This window comes from Bubalus kerabau, chromosome 8 (genome assembly GCF_029407905.1).
Source record: "Bubalus kerabau isolate K-KA32 ecotype Philippines breed swamp buffalo chromosome 8, PCC_UOA_SB_1v2, whole genome shotgun sequence".
Classification (NCBI taxonomy): domain Eukaryota; kingdom Metazoa; phylum Chordata; class Mammalia; order Artiodactyla; family Bovidae; genus Bubalus; species Bubalus kerabau.
Window position 1 is genome coordinate 53289661 of NC_073631.1, and position 18961 is coordinate 53308621.

At 38.4% G+C, this 18961-nt stretch overlaps 1 protein-coding gene across 1 annotated transcript; it reads right to left on the reverse strand.

The window, feature by feature from the left end:
* Nucleotides 1-4927: 4927 nt before the first annotated feature.
* Nucleotides 4928-18601, reverse strand: LOC129658551 (M1-specific T cell receptor beta chain-like; the record flags this gene model as incomplete). The annotated part of the gene is made up of 5 exons (XM_055589469.1): nucleotides 18562-18601; nucleotides 18085-18387; nucleotides 17087-17096; nucleotides 11317-11372; nucleotides 4928-5250 (listed from the first exon to the last, which is right to left on the reverse strand). Coding segments are annotated over exons 1-5 (732 nt in total), but the record flags the coding sequence as incomplete, so codon positions are not given.
* Nucleotides 18602-18961: the final 360 nt, after the last annotated feature.

Consider the following 18961-nt stretch of genomic DNA (forward strand, 5'->3'; position numbering starts at 1 on the left):
ACTACTCAGGAATAATGGATTTACTTAAAATATGCAGTCTATTCTGCAATATCCAGACATTTTGTTTTTTCTACCTTATATCAAGGAAGTCCAAAAGTCAAGTTTATCCAGAGGGAAAAAAGTGCTGTAACATGACACAAAGGCAAACAAAGACAACACTTACTGCTTTCACCTTCCAGACATGCCTTTGTAGAATTAGTATCTAGAAGAAAGGAGAGCAGGTATTAATCAATTGTATTGTCAGTCATTCATATATATTATTAGACAGTGGCACAAATGTGATTAACTATGTGTGCGTTAATATGATAGAAGATCTGCTAACACAGACAGGAGAGATACTCTGATTAAATGTATGAACACCAGAGTTTCAGGAATAATTGACTTTTTCTTAACATTAACCAAGGAAGTTCAAGAGGTAATTGATAGGTAAAAATTCATGCTTTCTGCTGCTGTTGTTAAGTGGCTTCAGTCATGTCTGATTCTGTGCGACCCCAGAGACGGCAGCCCACCAGACTCCCCCGTCCCTGGGATTCTCCAGGCAAGAACACTGGAGTGGGTTGCCATTTCCTTCTCCAATGCATGAAAGTGAAAAGTGGAAGTGAAGTCGCTCAGTCGTGTCCGACTCATGCTTTCTAATATATATATATTATACATATTATTTCTGTATATGTATACAATAACTTTTCTACTATGCTTGATACAGGCTTGATAAAGAACATCAAAAAAAAAAAAAGAAGAAGAGATGGAGAAACTGGAAAACATAAACTAAATGAAATGGGAGCACTGAATAGAAAATAGAAAAAGTGAAACAAACTATATAAAAGTAAAAGATTCTCATATAGTCCAGTTGCTTTTAAACATGGTTGCTTATTAGAAACATATCTGGAGCTCTGGCAAAAAAAAAAGCAATACCTGGGCATTTGTATTTTTCAAAAAATTCCAAGTTAATTCTAATACACATCTGGATTTTAACAAGTGTTTACAGGTTTTTCTATTAAACGGTAGTTTTGGTGATACAGAATTCTATTATTTTTCTGTTGACCAGTCATGAGTCAATGGTATTAAGTGAGTACTAGTTAATGTTAATGTTAGTCACTCAGTCATGTCTGACTCTTTGTGACCCCATGGACTGTATAGCCTGCCATGTTCCTCTGTCCATAGGATTTTCCAGGCAAGAACACTGGAGTGGGTTGCCATTTCATAATCACAATAGTGAAAGATGCTTTTCAGTTTTCACAATCAATAGTCAAACAAAAATTAAAAGAGAATTACAATTGCAAGCCATAATGGGAACATGATTAACCTAACAATATAAAACAATTACATACAGTTTGGGGGGTCAAGCAGAGTGACATGGGAAATGGGAGTGCATACATGCACATGTTTTCATCTGTCCAGCCAATCTGAATTATGACATTTTGATTTCATTTGTTTGACTTAGTTTGAATAGGATGCTAGATTTCTAATTTAAAAAAAAATAGATATGCAACAAGAAACAAATGTTTACTATTTAGCACAAGGAGCTATAGTCACTATCTTGTAATAACCTATAACAGAAAATAATTTCAAAACTAATATATGTGTATACGTGATTGACAAAAAAATTCTACATTTAGAAATTTGGTAATTTTTATCTTTGTCAGTTTTTCTAAATGGCCTATGAGTATCTAATAACAATGTATGAGATACAAAATGTTAAATATATTTGTATAGGATATAAGATTAAGATCAGATCAGATCAGATCAGTCGCTCAGTCGTGTCCGACTCTTTTCGACCACATGAATCCCAGCACGCCAGGACTCCCTGTCCATCACCAACTCCCGGAGTTGACTCAGACTTACGTCCATCAAGTCAGTGATGCCACCCAGCCATCTTATCCTCTGTTGTCCCCTTCTCCTCCTGCTCCCAATCCCTCCCAGCATCAGAGTCTTTTCCAATGAGTCAACTCTTCGCATGAGGTGGCCAAAGTACTGAAGTTTCAGCTTCAGGATCATTCCTTCCAAAGAAATCCCAGGGCCGATCTCCTTCAGAATGGACTGGTTGGATCTCCTTGCAGTCCAAGGGATTCTCAAGAGTCTTCTCCAACACCACAGTGCAAACGCGTCAATTCTTCGGCGCTCAGCCTTCTTCACAGTCCAACTCTCACATCCATACATGACCATAGGAAGAACCATAGCCTTGACTAGACAAACCTTTGTTTGGCAAAGTAATGTCTGCTTTTGAATATGCTATCTAGGTTGGTCATAACTTTCCTTCCAAGGAGTAGGTGTCTTTTAATTTCATGGCTGCAGTCACCATCTGTAGTGATTTTGGAGCCCAGAAAAATAAAGTCTGACACTGTTTCCACTGTTTCCCCATCTATTTCCCATGAAGTGATGGGACCGGATGCCATGATCTTCGTTTTCTGAATGTTGAGCTTTAAGCCCACTTTTTCACTCTCCACTTTCACTTTCATCAAGAGGCTTCTTAGTTCCTCTTCACTTTCTGCCATAAGGGTGGTGTCATCTGCATATCTGAGGTTATTGATATTTCTCCCGGCAATCTTGATTCCAGCTTGTGCTTCTTCCAGTCCAGCATTTCTCATGATGTACTCTGCATATAAGTTAAATAAACAGGGTGACAATATACAGCCTTGACGTACTCCTTTTCCTATTTGGAACCAGTCTGTTGTTCCATGTCCAGTTCTAACTGTTGCTTCCTGACCTGCATACAAATTTCTCAAGAGGCAGATCAGGCGGTCTGGTATTCCCAGCTCTTGAAGAATTTTCCACAGTTTATTGTGATCCACACAGTCAAAGGCTTTGGCATAGTCAATAAAGCAGAAATAGATGTTTTTCTGGAACTCTCTTGCTTTTTCTATGATCCAGCGGATGTTGGCAATTTGGTCTCTGGTTCCTCTGCCTTTTCTAAAACCAGCTTGAACATCAGGAAGTTCATGGTTCACAGATAAATTAATATAAATAGAAATCTATTATATTTAAATTATTAATAACATCATTCAAGATGCTCCCATTTTTATTTTTTCTGCGCTTGATAAAATATTCTCAGAGAAATGTTAATATGTCTCATTATGATTATATGTTTTTTTATTTTCCCATATATTTCTTCCGATTTTTGCTTAAGGTATCTTTGTTTCTTTGTTGTTAGGTGTCTAACTGTTTATGATGTTTATTTCTTTGTGAATTGTACCTTTTTTGGTATCATTTTTTTGAATTGTACTTGTTTTTTGAATTGCATCATTCAAAAGTTTCATCTTTGTTACATTTAAAAATAAATAATATTTTTTAGAAAGAAAATTGATCAGGAAGGGAAAAGTGCTATGCTGCTGCTGCTGCTAAGTCGCTTCAGTAGTGTCCGACTCTGTGCGACCCCATAGAAAGCAGCCCACTAGGCTCCTCTGTCCGTGGGATTCTCCAGGCAAGAATACTGGAGTGGGTTGCCGTTTCCTTCTCCAATGCATGAAAGTGAAAAGTGAAAGTGAAGTTGCTGAGTCGTGCCGGACTCTTAGCGACCCCATGGACTGCAGCCTACCAGGCTCCTCCGTCCATGGGATTTTCCAGGCAAGAGTACTGGAGTGGGTTGCCATTGCCTTCTAAGATTTAGAGCTATTTTTGTAATTTATTTTTAATTAGTTTTAGAAGAGGATATAAATGGATATGATGAATATATGAATAAGTACAGCCATGTCATGTTTTGGAAACCAAGTGTTTTCTCTGATGTTATTTCATTTGTTCTTCATTGCAGCCCCAGGACAAAACCAAGACTAGTGTTCAAACCTGATTTGATCATTGGATAAACTAAGAATCAGAGAAGATAAAGACTTACTTCAGAAATTCGGACTGGTGCATAGCAAACATCTATGCACATTCTATGTGCTTGGTTCCCACTGCTTTAAAAAGGTTCCTAGCCACAGGGAAAAGCACAAAATGATTCCTTCTGATGGGCGCTTTGGAGCCTTTGGTCTGTTAGGTGAACATGCAGGACATTAAATCCTGAGTCCAGTGAGTTACAGGACCACTGCCAGGGCCAAGGCACATCCCAGCTCTCTGCCCACACTGCATGGACATGTCTAGCATCAGCTCATGGGGGCTGCTTTGAGATGTCATGCCTGGATCACAAGTGACCCTAAGTCATCAAGGAAAGTGTATATTCTCTTGACTGTAATGCATCCTCCTTGGGCAGTAATTCACCCCAGTGTGTCCATCCGTACATCCCTCCAGACCTGGCATGTGCTAGGGCTGCAATAAAAATATCTTGAAAGACCTTTTCTAATAGCAAGAAATGTATTCATTATGTAGAATGGGAGTAAGTTTGTACACTTTAGCATCACCCAATCTTTGATTACAAATTTTATCTTATAGTGGTATGTAAAATACAAATTTCAAAAACCTAAGCCCTTAAAAAACCACCTGGTCAAATTATTCTTTTTGCTGAGCTGCAATTTGGCTCCCTTATACTAACACCATTTTGTCATTTAATAACTCATTGCTTTGGAATTGTAAAGGAGAACTGAATTGAGAATGACTTTGCCTGCTTAAGGACATTCCTGAAAGATGTATAAGTGTTGTTATTTCCTGACCAACCAAGATCCCAACAGTGAAGATCTGTTGTGTGCTAAGTTGCTCGATGCTTTCACATATGTTGTTTCATTTAATCCATACAACAACTCTAACACTTAAACATCATATGATCTTAATATTTTGGAAGATGAAACTGAGGGTGAGAAAGTAAGATTTTTTCTTTTCTATGTTTCAAAGCCTATCCTATTTTAATCCTATGGGGAGATAGCACCATTAAATGAAACATCATTTTATCAAGACATATTTGTTTGTTTTTCATTAACACTTAGCCGGAAAGGTGGGTATTGCCTTTGAAAAACAGTATTTGGGGAGGTTATATTTACATTTATATTCACTCACCTTCTTTTATTGAAGGAAAAATAATCTCTTGATCAATTCCTCCTATATTTTTCTTGTGTTTGACAACACATACATGTTGTTTATCCATAGAGTTTTTGGTCACGGTCAGCCAGCTGAACTTCATGTATGTGTCCTTGGTCTTCATGGTATTTCCCTGCTGGGATGGCAGAGCTCTTCTGTCATTTTTTGCTCTCCAAGAAACTGTAATAACATCAGGGAAAAACTTCTCCAGGAGACAAAGATATGTTCCAGCATTATCATGGTTGATTTCAGCAACTGAAGGAAGAAAAACAGTGGGCTTGGGGGAAGTGTCTGCCTCGAGGTTTCTCTCTGTAGGGCAATATGGAATAGTAATTAAAAAGAATGGTTAAAGAAACACCAACATGTTGTGGCTTGGAAAAACCTAGTGAGTAGTAAAAGAACAGAAGGCTACCGCTCACTATGGCCTTTCATCCACAGTACGTTGGTAGGTGCTTAGTACTGATTTATTTTTAATGGCTAGAGAAATTCAAGACTTCATGGAACTTTCCCAAAGTCACAGCTGTTAAGTAGCAGAGCTGGATTATAACTCGACCTTCACTTTTTCTCCATATGCAGAGATGGGGTGCATCTTGTGTGTGTGCCAAGTCGCTTAGGTCGTGTCTGACTCTTTATGACCTAATGACTATAGCCTGCCAGTCTCCTTTGTCCATGGGATTATGACTTTTAAATATCCCATATAAATACTCCACATCAAGACTTCCAACATTCATGAACATGTTTATTGATTGAACCCATGCTTCCTACAGTGGAAATGTGGAGTCCCAATCACTGGACTGCCAGGGAAGTCCCCAGTTATCTTTTCAAAAATCTCTTTTGTTCTATAATACTGGAGCCTGTTTTGAAGTGGATGGGTGGGTGGTGCGAATAGGGGTGGCGGGGGCAATGGGTAACTGATGGTTTCTGTATTGGTGAAAATCTTTGCTAGCTTCTAAACTACTTCCCTTTCCCATCCTGTGTTTTGCAATTTATGCTCTCTTTGTCCAAATAACACATTCTCATATTCTGCAACTCTGTGGAATCTCACTCTTCATTTAACTGATTCTGGAGTGAACCATAAAAATACCCAGTGAAAATTTATTGGTTTTTACAAAGCAATATAGTTACTTTTGAGAATGGGAATCAACACCCATGTGTACTTGACATGTGTACTGCGAAGTTGAACTTTGAGCTCCAGATGTGGATCCCATGCCCAATTCTGAAGTGATGAAATTCTCTTTATTTCTAATTTTACATGACCTTTCAATTTTATACCTGAACCACTCCAGATTTTGGAGTAGAGCAGCATGTTATTTATAGTGCCTTGATTGTATAATGTTATTTCCAAAACTTCTATTAAAAATGTATTATTAATCCCAAGCTCCTAATTTGGGATTAGCAGATACACATTACTGCATATAAAATAGATAAACAATGAGAACCTACTATGTAGAACAGAGAAGTATATTAAATATCTTGTAATAACCTTAAATGGAAAAGAATCTGAAAAATAATATACACACACACGAAAAAAAACTGAATCACTTTGCTGTACACCTGAAAATAACCCAACATTGTGAACTAACTATGCTTTCATGTAAAAAAAATGTATATTCAGAAAGGCTCTTATACTAAACTTATCAAGTAATCTACTTAGAATTTTTCCAAATTCAGAAAATGTTCACCAAAAGCACATTTTATTTTGGAATTTCATCTGAAATTTTAGCTTGAGTAATAATACACAATATTCTGGCTCTCGGTGTTTTCCCTATAATTTGAATTTGCCCCCTAAGGCTGCTGAACTGCTTTACTGCCACTATTTTCTTTTTTTTCACCAGCTGCATGAAGTATATATCTTGACAAGGGATCGAACCTGTGCCATCTGCATTGGAAGGTGGAGTCTTAACCACTGGACCCCTGGGAAAGTCCTTCACGGGGAAGTATCTTAAGAAGGGAGAAACTGGACTTCTCATCTGAGAAGAAAAGACATTTCTTGGGAACTTCTGCCTGTGCAGCAAAGTTCCTGGTTTTTCTTCTAAATCAGTAAGCAGACAGGGTTGATTTTTCACTCATGTTGTAAATAAAGTTGGGTTGTAATGTGCTATTTTAATTTTATACATCTTGCTTTTAGTACAAGTGGTATTTTACACATTATAAAAGCAAGACACTGTGATTTCTCCAACCATATACTTTGTTGATAGTGATTTAGGTCCTCCCTCTTTTTACCCCCTCTCATTTTTCTTTTACAAACTAAATAATTGAAGCTCTTTCATACTTAAATAAGAATTTTTAATTCATGAGATTTCTATCTATATTTAATTGACTTCACTTCTTGATCATTTTCTTTATAAATTAAAACTTTTTTCTGATAAGTATGAGCACGAAGCCCAAGCTTACTGGTTATATATTTTAAGCCAATAAATGTTGTTGTTAGAAATGATATCATTTAAATTAAAGGATTAAGATTTAAAGCACATAGAACAACAGGACATATTAAAAAAAAACATATTTTAATCTCATTTTTTCTTGCCACGTAAACCAAAGTCCACTAAAGAGAGACAGATACCTTCCAATTCAATTTTATGTGTGTGAGGGAACCATAAGATAACTTTCCATTTGTTAATAGTACAGCTGCATCCTCTGAAGAATTTCAATTCATCAACAGTTTAGCTACCAACACTCTGCCTCTTGGATGCAACTTTCCCTTTACATTTGAATAAACACCTATCCAACACATATGACGTGTTAGCCAACAAAACGTACGGTGCTCAGTCGTGTCCAACTTTTTGCAACCCCATGGAGTGTAGCCCGCCTGGCTCCTCTGTCCACGGGCTTATCCAGACACGAATACTGATGCATTAGACAACGTGCTAAATACTTCATCACAATGTCTCATTTAATTCTCATACAACCCCTGCTGGATAATACTGTTATACTATTTTACAGATTAGGAGACTGATTCCAGAGAATAACGTACATGTTCACATACGTAGTTAGTGGTGGATCGGAAGTTCCAGGTCAGCCTGACTCCAAAGCCCACTTTCTTTGGAAATACCCCTTCAGCATCAGGAAAGGAGACATGTTAACTCATAAAACTTACCTGTAATGACAAACTTCAACCCTGGGCCAAATACTTACATGATGATTATGTACATTATACATGAGCCTTTTATAGAAGTCCACACAGACAAGAAGCCAAATTTTTTATAATATTTGTACAGTGTTGTCTATGCTCTCCTTTACTATGTGAATTTGTGGTAAAATCTCTCCTAAATCTCTACATCTAATTCCCATCCACATTCCCATTTGGGGGGAATATCATTCCTATTTAATTATTTCTTACCTTCCCTCTACTACCTTGAAAAAAAAATTATATTCTTCTGATACCTACCTGTGACAATGAGTTTTGCTCCAACATTGAAGTTTTTTATGTAATTATTCCACAGTGATTCAAGTCATATCAAAATCTTTAGACTAATTAGCTTCTCTGATTTCTTCAAATTCTAGTAGAACTATGATGACTTGGAATTCAAGACACTAGGCTTCTGGTCCTGGTTCATTTCGCTCCTAACAAGCTCTGTGGTTGAGCAAATCAAGTAAACTAACGCCTTGGGTACCTTATTTATTTGAAAATGACCGTGCTACTGTTAAGTCAAATGACCATCCTTATTAGTGTTTTGGTGAGCTCAAAATGAAACAAGATCTGAAAAGTCATTTGAATAAAAATTATATAGAGGTAAGAGATTGTAAATATTACTACATTATCATTGATATTATTAGTAGTATTTTTATTTGTGATAGTTGTGTGGTCCAACATGACATTTTAATATCATGGGAGCAAAGCTTGCCTCTCTGATGGGAATTCAGTATCTGGGGTTTACAAGTAGATCCATAGCAACGGATGACTTGTTGGCATCCCTCTGTGTTTTGATATGTCTGGGATTCTCCAAGCCTGTATCACAGCTTTTCACACACCCAGTTAATAGGCAGTCATTTGTTCTGTCGTATTTGCTGCATTTCCAGGGTGAACAAAATCAAAGGGAACATTGGCTAAAGCCTAACGTATGCAGCCAGTATATGGAACTTCACTTCTGCTGTCCACAACAAATGGCTTTTTCCCCAACAACAGCACAATCTATGGGTAGCTCAAGATTTTACCAGAAATTTCAGCTTCAAAAAATCTATCCAGTTCATGTCCAAAGTTCAGCTTGCAGCTCCAGGTATGGGCCTTATGTCAAATGACCACAAAAGTGGCAGGATGCCTGGTACTCAAATTCTCCTTTGTTAAGTCGGATTGCTTCATTGGCTGCCTCATCTTATCAGCTGAGGGTCACCATTCATGAATGACATTACATTTTGGTGTCCATTGCATTGATGCATTGGGAGCACAAACATATTTGTTTGAAGACCATTTCCTCCATTTTATAAACTGGATATTGAAGGCAGTGTCCCCTTTTTACTTCATTTTCATACTAAAGACTTCCACATTGAAGTTCTTTTTTCTAATTTTGTGGTGGGAAAACATTTGAAAATTTGGTGTGCTTATTTTCGTCGGTTAATATAGGGTAGCTATTCCACTACATTTTTTTTCTTGCTTTCTCATTTCTTGTTTTTAATTCACTTCTTTTGGATTGAGATAGAACTGACACATATTCTGAATGTTTAATAAATGCACATTCATGTGACTTACATGCATGATCTTTGTGAGGGAAAGAGACGTCATTTCAGTGCTATGATTAAAAGCAAGAGCATTGCTTTCACATGTGAGCAGCAATACAAAGTATGAGCTATTACTAATAGTTAGTTACAGAATCCAGGTCAGGCTACAGAAGGGTAAATATTCAGGATATAAAGACATGACTTAATGTTTCAAATATCACATAATGATCCAGTCCTCTTACTTTGACAAGTCTCTACTGGATCCCAAACTATGCCACAGTAGCTAGTCATGTGACTTTAGGCAAGTAACTAAACTTCTCTAAACCTCAGTTTCTTTATCTATAAAATGGGAATGACAGGATTACTGGTGAGGAAAGTATAAGGCATTGAAACTACATATCATGGTGTCTGCTGCGAAGTCACTCCAGTCGTGTCCGACTCTGTGCAACCCCATAGACGGCAGCCCACCAGGCTCCCCCATCCCTGGGATTCTCCAGGCAAGAACACTGGAGTGGGTTGCCATTTCCTTCTCCAATGCATGAAAGTGAAAAGTGAAAGTGACGTCTCTCAGTCATGTCCGCCTCTTCGTGACCCCATGGACTGCAGCCCTCCAGGCTCCTCCATCCATGGGATTTTCCAGGCCAAGAGTACTGGAGTGGGGTGCCATTGCCTTCTCTGATCATGATGTCTATCCTTCAGTAAATGTTAATTAACATTAAAATTCTCTTTAATGGCATGGTTTGAGGCCATTTCATCAAAATCTTCCAAAACAAAACATACGTTTTTTTATAAGCAATAACTGTTGCACCAAGCTCAACAATCCAAGACGTCCTACTTCTGCATCCATGGACCATAGAAGACAGGTCTCAATTAAGCCAGAATCTAGAATGCGTTTCCACTAGAATAGAAGCTGTTTGGTGTTGAGACTTGTTCTGTGTCTTGTTCACTCTTCTGTCTGCAGCTCCCAGCACAGAAACTGTCCTCAATAAATATTTGCTGAGAGAATGAAAGAGCAAAGGAGAATGCCCAGCCATGAAGACACTTTCATGAACTTTGGAGCTGAAATGGCTCATTGAGCTCACAAACTGGTCCATGTCCAGACAATTTCACAAGAGATGAGATAGTTTAAATATCAAATAATCTCAGCCTCCTTCTAAGAAGCTAGAGTAATAAGAAGTGAGATTTATCAATGTTGTATAATCATTTACTGTAAGAATTTCCTTCCACTGCTCTTAGGGATGAGATGAAAATCAGGAATGTTGGTTTTGCAGGAGATTCAGGAGCACAGTATTTTATCTCACAATATAGAGAAGAGATAGTAAGAAAAGTGTTTCTCACTTAATAGACTGCTTACAAGAAAAGGAACTTGAACTATTAACTTATACCAATGTGATGATATAATATGCTATTTTGTTAGAATATAGAAAATAAACGAAGCAATAAGACAGACATGGTCTTCAGAATACTTTACTATCTAGCCTGAGTCTATTTCGTGTGTGTTTTCTAGAACACAAATTTCAACTGCTTACAAGCAGGGACAAGAATAAACCATTTACAAGGTGATTTAGTTTCCATATACAGTGACCAATAGCTGTAAAACTACTGTTTAGATTCTGAGACCAAGAATGTGGCAGCCATATCAGGGAGATCCCAGGTTTTTTCTACAAAGCATCTCTCAGTATTTTATGAATACAGTAAGAATAGAAAAATGATACTTACCAGGAGGAGTTACTATGATGTTAGCTCCTTCTCCAAATATCTTCCTCCAGCCTGAGCTATCACAATGGTAAAACCTCCTGCAATAATCCAGCCTTTTTCTACCTTTATAAAGTGACTAGAAGTCAAAAAACTTCATACTGGCAGTTTGTTCTGAATTCTTTTGGAAGTCCTTGGATATAGGTTTCACGGCATCCAATGTTTTATAAGTTTTCCTCTGATTTGTTGTTATTATTCAGTCACTAGGATGTATCCGCCTCCTTTGCAACCCTTGGACTGTAGCCCGCCATGGGATTTCCCAGGGAAGAATATGGAAGTGGGTTGCCATTTCCTTCTCCAGGGAATCTTTCTGACTCAGAGATCCACTGGGGAAGCCACTTTCCTCAGATAAATGGACCCAAATATCTGCTTTCCAAGGAGTAGTAATCACTGAAAACATTGGTGAAGATGAAAAGGATAAAAACAGGAAAAGAACACTTCACTGACACCAACTGGTTAACCACCTGGGTTTCTCAATTTCCAGGAACGGTATTCAAAGAATCAAGACTTTTTTTTTTTATTTCCTGGTGTTCAGTTCTGTTGAAACTGCTCAGAGTTTGCATCAGTTGAAAGGCAATTCTCTTTTCACAAACACAAGGGCTATTTAGTGATTTGGGAATGTATTGCTAAAAGGAGAAAAACCTTCAGTAACTGAAAATGCAAATACCCCATCAGCCATCACACGTGTACATGAGAAATGTGAACAAACTCTCCATTCATTGGGCAGCACAATTCTTTACCAAGGTAAAGGAAAATGAGAAAATAAGTCCTATGATGACTTATTTAATATTATTTTTCCTAGGATAAAGGAAGAAATTTGCAGAATTCTCTCTCCGTTGAAATAATACTTTCTTTAAACTAATACGTGAAAACAATATCCATTTCTCTGATAGTCAAAAGAAGTCTCTTCGTGGCTATTCTGTAATTTCAAGCCACTCATCTTGGGGCAGGGGGAAAGAAATTGCCAGGAGCAGCTGAGTACTCCTCTGAGCACAGATGAGCTGCCCATCTGCCAGGACCAGACAGGACAGGCTCTTACTGCCTCCATGTCTACTCCAGATGCACTTGTTCATGGTCTAAGTCCCGTGAGCAATCAGTTCCTCTGCCCCAAGGATGAAAGTATGAGGGTCAGGTTGGGCAACTGTCCATTCACAGGAGCTCAGCTCACAGTCCCAACACAATGGGAGGGGATGAGAAATTCATATGCTAATTATATTTAGATAGATTTTTTTTTTTTTAATTGAGAGTTCATGGGAATTTCCTGGCAGTACAGTGGTTAGGACTCTGCACTTTTACTGCTTTTACTGGGCTCAATCTCTGGTTGGGGAAATAAGATCTCATGATCCACAGAATGTCCACAGAAAAAACTGAGAATTCTAAGTTGTTAGTACTTCGGGCTGTCATATACCCTTTACATCTATTGTAGTCATGAATGATGTCCCCTCAGTTCCTTTCTGAAAACTTGTCCTGTGATTTTCCTTATTCCAAGACCATGAGCAGAATTATCGGGAGCTTTAGGAATTGTTTGTTTTTCAAAATGCATGAAAGATTTAAGCAATAAAATGCAAAAGAGTAACTAAAGAGTTATGTAATTAATAAGTTTTATTAAATATAAGAACAGTAAGAAGACAGAGTATAAGGTTTTACTAAAGGGCATAAAAGTAAACCTGCATAAATGGAGAGACATATCATATTCATGAAGGAAAAGCTCAATGTCATAAACATGCAAACTCTTCTTAAAATCATGTGTATAAATAGACTAATTCCAATGAGACTTAAGGTAGCATTTTATTTTTTTGTTCCATGTTGTAAAGATTGGGGCTGAGCTAGTTATATTTATTTTAAATTGATATAAAAAGTAAAATGAAATAATTTAAAAATTTTTATTAAAATAATGATTTTTAATAACTAATTTGGCATAGCAGCTCTTAACCCTTATTGCAAAGTTACTGACATAACATGATAATGGAGTAAGAATACTGAGACATGAATAAAACACAAATCCTCCAAGCATATGTTAATATAAAAATATAATTAAGACATTTTTAATTTTAGGGAAATGATGGATTGTCTTAAAATTAGTTATGAACTATTAATTATATGTTGGAAGAAAAATAGCTCTCTATCAAATACCATAAAGGTTAGGTTTGTATTAAAAGGCATCTAAAAGTGTGAGTTATAAAGAACAATGAATGAAGGTCACTCAGTGGGGTCCGACTCTTGCGACCCCATGGACTGTAGCACACAAGGTTCCTCTGTCCATAGGATTCTCCAGGCAAGAATACTGGAGCGGGTTGCCATTTCCTTCTCCAGGGGATCTTCCTGATCTAGGAATCAAACCTGAGTCTCCTGCATTGCAGGCAGATTCTTGACTGAGCTATGAGTAGGGGACTAACTGAGTCCTTGGGCAGAAAATCTTGGAATGGGAAGAGGACAGGAGACACCTTTACTTAATGTTTAATTTTTAAGAAGGAGAAATTCGGAGAATTTTTTCTCTTTTTTTTAAAATTGAAGCATAGTTGATTTACAATTTGTGCCAATCTCTGCTGTATAGCAAAGTGACTCGGTTTTACACATATATATGTTCTTTTTTTTTTCAACATTGTTTTCCATTATGATTCATCCCAGGATGTTAGATGTAGTTCCTTGTGCAATACAGTAGGATCTTGTTGTTTATCCATTCTAAATGTAATAGTTTACATCTGCCAACTCCAACAGAGAAGGCAATGGCAACCCACTCCAGTACTCTTGCCTGGAAAATCCCATGGGCGGAGGAGCCTGGTAGGCTGCAGTCAGACACGACTGAGCGACTTCACTTTCATTTTCCCTTTCCACTTTCATGCATTGGAGAAGGAAATGGCAACCCAATCCAGTGTTCTTGCCTGGAGAATCCCAGGGACGGGGGAGCCTGGTGGGCTGCCATCTATGGTGTTGCACAGAGTCTGACACGACTGAAGCGACTTAGCAGCAGCAGCAGCAGCCAACTCCAAATTCCTAGTCCATCCCTGTTCTCCTCTTCCTCCCTCTTGGCTACCACAAGTCTGATCTCTATGTCTTTGAGTCTGTTTCTGTTTCAAAGATAGATTCATTTGTGTCATATTTTAGATTCCACATATAAGTAATATCATATGGGATTTGTCTTTCTTTTTCTGACTTACTTCACTCAATATGATAATCTCTAGTTGTATCCATGTTGCTGCAAATTGCAGTGTTTTGTTCTTTTTATGGCTAAGTAGTATTCCATTATAGATATGTACCACATCTTCCTCATCCATTCATCTGTCAATGGATATTTAGGCTGTTTCCATGTTCTGGTTGTTGTGGATAGTGCTGCTATGAACATAGGGGTGCAGGCACTATTCAAATGACTGTTCTGTCCTGGTATATGGCCTGGAGTGGGGTTGCTGGGTCATACGGTAATTCTATTTTTAATTTTCTGAGAGACCTCCATACTGTTTTCCATACTGGTTGCACCAATTTACATTCCCACTGACAGTGTATTAAGATTCCCTTTTCTTCACACCCTTTCCAGCATTTGTTATTTGTAGACATTTTAACGATAGCCATTCTGACTGGCATGAAGTTACACCTTGTCGTAGATTCGATTTGCATTTCTCTAATAGTTAGTGATGTTGGGCATCTTTTCATGTGCCTAGTGGCCATCTGTATGTCTTCTTTGAGGAAATGTCTATTAAGGTGTTCAGCTCACTTTGCCTCTGGGTTGTTTGTTTTTTGTTTTTGTTGTATGATCTGTTCACATATTTTGGAAATTAAGCCCTTGTTGGTCACATCATTTATAAATAGTTTCTCCAGTTCTATTGGTTGTCTTTTTTTTTTTAGTGGTTTATTTTGATGTGAAAAAGCTTGTAAGTTTGACTAGGTCCCATTTGTTTATTTTTGTTTTTATTTCTATTGCCTTCAGAGACTGACCTAAGAAAACATTGGTATGAGTTATGTCAGAGAATGTCTTGCCTATGCTTTCTTCTAGGCAAGTTATGGTGTCAAGTTTTATGTTTAAATCTTTAAGCCATTATGAGTTTATTTTTGTGTATGGTGTGAGAGTGTGTTCTAATTTCATTGATTTATGTGCATCTGTCCAACTTTCCCAGCACCACTTGCAGAAGAGACTTTTTCCCCCCTGTTTTTATATTCTTGCTGGAGAACTTGTACTTTTTAGAACATTTCTAGGAATGTATCCATTTCTTCTAGGCAGTCTATTTTCTTGCCATGTATTGAGTAATTATTTGTAGTAATGAGTTATTGCTGTTTGCATTTTGGTGGTATCAGCTGTTAACTTCTTCTAATTTCATGTCTAATTTTGTATCTTTGAGTTCCCTCTCTCTCTCTCTTTTTTTTTCCCTGATGAGTTTGGCTAAAGGTTTACCAGTTTGTTTGTCTTTTCAAATAACCAGCTCTTGGTGTATTGATCTTTTCTATGATGTTTTTAGTCTCTATTTTACTTTACTCTGATTTTTATTCTCTTTCATTTACCTTTGTTTTTATTTGTTCTTTTTCCTAGTTCTTTTAGGTGTAAGAATAGGCTGTTTGTTTGAGGTTTTTCTTGTATCTTGAGGTAGGCTTGTATCACTATAAACTTCTCTCTTAGAATAGCTTTTGCTGTATACCACAGATTTTTTTTTATGGTGTTTTCCCGTTTTCATTGTCTTCAAGCATTTTTTATTCCCTCTGATTTCTTCAATCACACCTGGGTTGTGTATCGCAAACTGCTTATCCTACATATTTTTTTGTTTCTCGAACATACAGTGTCTCTACCTATAGCTGTGTCCTTAGAGAAACTGACCTGTATAAACAGAGACAGAGAATGGAAACTGAGGGAGAGATCATAAGGGTTCTGTGAGTACATGGAAAAGTAGTTATCACAAAGTGTAAAGAAAAACAGTGATATAATATGCATTAGTCAGTAATTGGGGGAGAAATTGGATCTCCACATTAAGATTGCTACCTTACACCCATACACAAAAATTCAAATTAAAGTTCATCAAGGAATCAAAAGGGCAAAACAAAGTCTTAACACCATTGGAAAAGTATAAATGAAAATATATTTATGCTTCAGGCTTTCCTAAAGCTGCAAATAGTTACAGTGTGGTTGCTGATGCAGTAGAGCAAGCTAAAGGCAGTGCATTTACTATGCAATTCCTTGCTGTCTGCAGTCACGGAGCTAAGAAGAATCTGAAGCTTTGACTTGTAGTGTGAGACTGTTTTTTTTTTTTTTTTTTTTTTTTTTATTTAATTCCGAGATTCTGATAGAGAAATGTGATGACCTGGAGAGCAGCAGCGCCCAGGATGCAACAAGACAGATGGGGCTTCGGGGTGGGGATAAGACCATGAACACTATTCTAGTAGGCATTCCTGTGCTAGTGCAGCAAGACTTACAATCAACCTGAAGAAGAATCACTAGGAGTCTACCAAAAAATGCACATTTTCAGCCTTCGTTCCATGATTCTGATTCACTCTGTTGAGTGCCACCCAGAACATGCACTTTTATTCCAATTCAGGTACTTCTGATGCAGGTGGTACATGGACCACAGTTTGAGAAACACTGTTCTAGAAGCTCAGACACTGGTACACATTTGGAAGAACCATATACACATGAGCTGACATTTCTGTATTTCAATATCAATTTTGCTTCCTTAAACCTAGCCCAATAAGGCAGCCACAACCCTTGGCTATATAACTTTTCAACTGAAATATATACCATTCTTTGATTGTTCACCCAAAGTGTTCTTTAATTTTAATTATTGAGAAAATTATGATCTGATAAGTCTCATTCTAGTTTGGCACTTGGCCTTGTTAATGGTAGGGAGTGGGGGTAGAAAGAAGCTTTGGCTTTACTTGTTGAAGACAGTTCTGGCTGTGGGCTGAACTTCAACAGAGGGTATAAGTAGAATACAACAACGGGGCTTCTCTTGTAGCTCAGTCGGTAAAAAAATCTACCTGCAATAATGCAGGAGACCTGGGTTCAATTCCTGGGTCTGGAAGATCCCCTGGAGAAGAAAATGGCAACCCACTCCAATATTCTTGCCTGGAGAATTCTTGCCGTGGACAGAGGAGCCTGGCAAGCTACAGTCCAAGGGGTCTCAAGAGTTGGACACAACTTAGTGACTAAACCACCAACCACAAACACCTAAAACAATCACTTTTCCCCCTACATTTTCACTAGATCAACCATGCCCTCGTTGATTATGTGAGAGAAATATCAGTTTGTCCAAAAGATAAATTGGATATCAGCTTGAGGTTCAAGAACTCCGAGTTTTCATTCCATCATTTCTCATTCTTCATACTCCTGGATAATAAAGATGCTCTATTCCCAGCCATTTTCTCATCAGGTGAATGGTTCAGTATTCTCTAGTCTTTCCATTTTCCTCTCCTAAATATCTCCCCTCACAGATAATCCTAGGTTCTCTGTCTGTCTTAAAGAGAAAATAATATGAACTCTACTAGCTTCTGGGAGATCTGAGAATATGCTGCCTGCCACACTGCTTGCCTACAGACAGGAGATGGAGGCCTGTTTTTAGGAAAAACTATGGCTATTGTGGGGAGGTAGAAGGTGGCCATCAAATATAAAGTTTGATTCATGGGCATTGAGTTCCGGGTTTTTCTTTGTTTAGAGCAAAAAGAAATTGGGGGAGGAAGTGAAGCGGCCGCTGATATCAGGGCTGTGATTTTCAGCCACAAGCAAAATTTCCAGTGCAGTGTACAGGAAGTCTGAACCAACGTGCTTATCCCAGATAGCACAGTAGTATATGCCGGAATCACTTGCTTGCAGATTTAGGATTGTAAATGTATAGCTCCTCCCTGTGCTCTTATAGACATGGTATTTTGTTCCACTGATTCCTGATTCAAGCACAGCCTTTGAGTTGTAGCTGTCGTAGTATAAAAGGCGTCGGGGGGCCGTCCCCTCCTCATGTTTGTACAAGTGGATATAGGTGGCCCCTTGTGTAAGATCACAACGGAAGGAAGCAGTCTCCCCAGTATTACTAGTGATTAACATCAAGTCGGAAGATACCTGCATGACTGCAATGGGAAAAGCAACAAAAAATAATGAGGAAGAGGAACCACTAATTTCTTAGGATGACCCTCTTCCCCACAACCTCCCCCACCTTCCCCACCCCCCACCCCTACCCCCACCACACACACATTGCCACAAAATATAGAAAAATTCCAGGAGCATCCAGGCAACACACTTACCGGGAGCCAGGACAACCAGAAGCAGTGCTGGGGCCCGCATCCTGCCCCAGCAGTGAGCTAGACTGGGATTCTGAGCAGATGTGATGGCAGAGAAGTCAGGGAGGATCTCTCTTAAAGACCACCGGGCTGATCCCAGAGTGGGTGGGTGCTGGGGGAGGCCTGGGGAGGAGCCTCGCCTCTCTGCACCAACCCTTTCTTGAGGGCCCTCCTGTGGCAGGCTGGGAGCTGCCATCTCCCCCATAGGAGAGGAGAGGCCTGAGCACTGAGAACTCAGAACTGCAAGCAGATGGATCAAATGCGAACTGAGGCGAGGAGAGCCATGGACCAAGCTTGCCTGTTGCCTCGTGGAGTGAGCAGTCCTAGTGAACAGGGGCTAAGTTCCCTGCAGTCCAGCATTTCA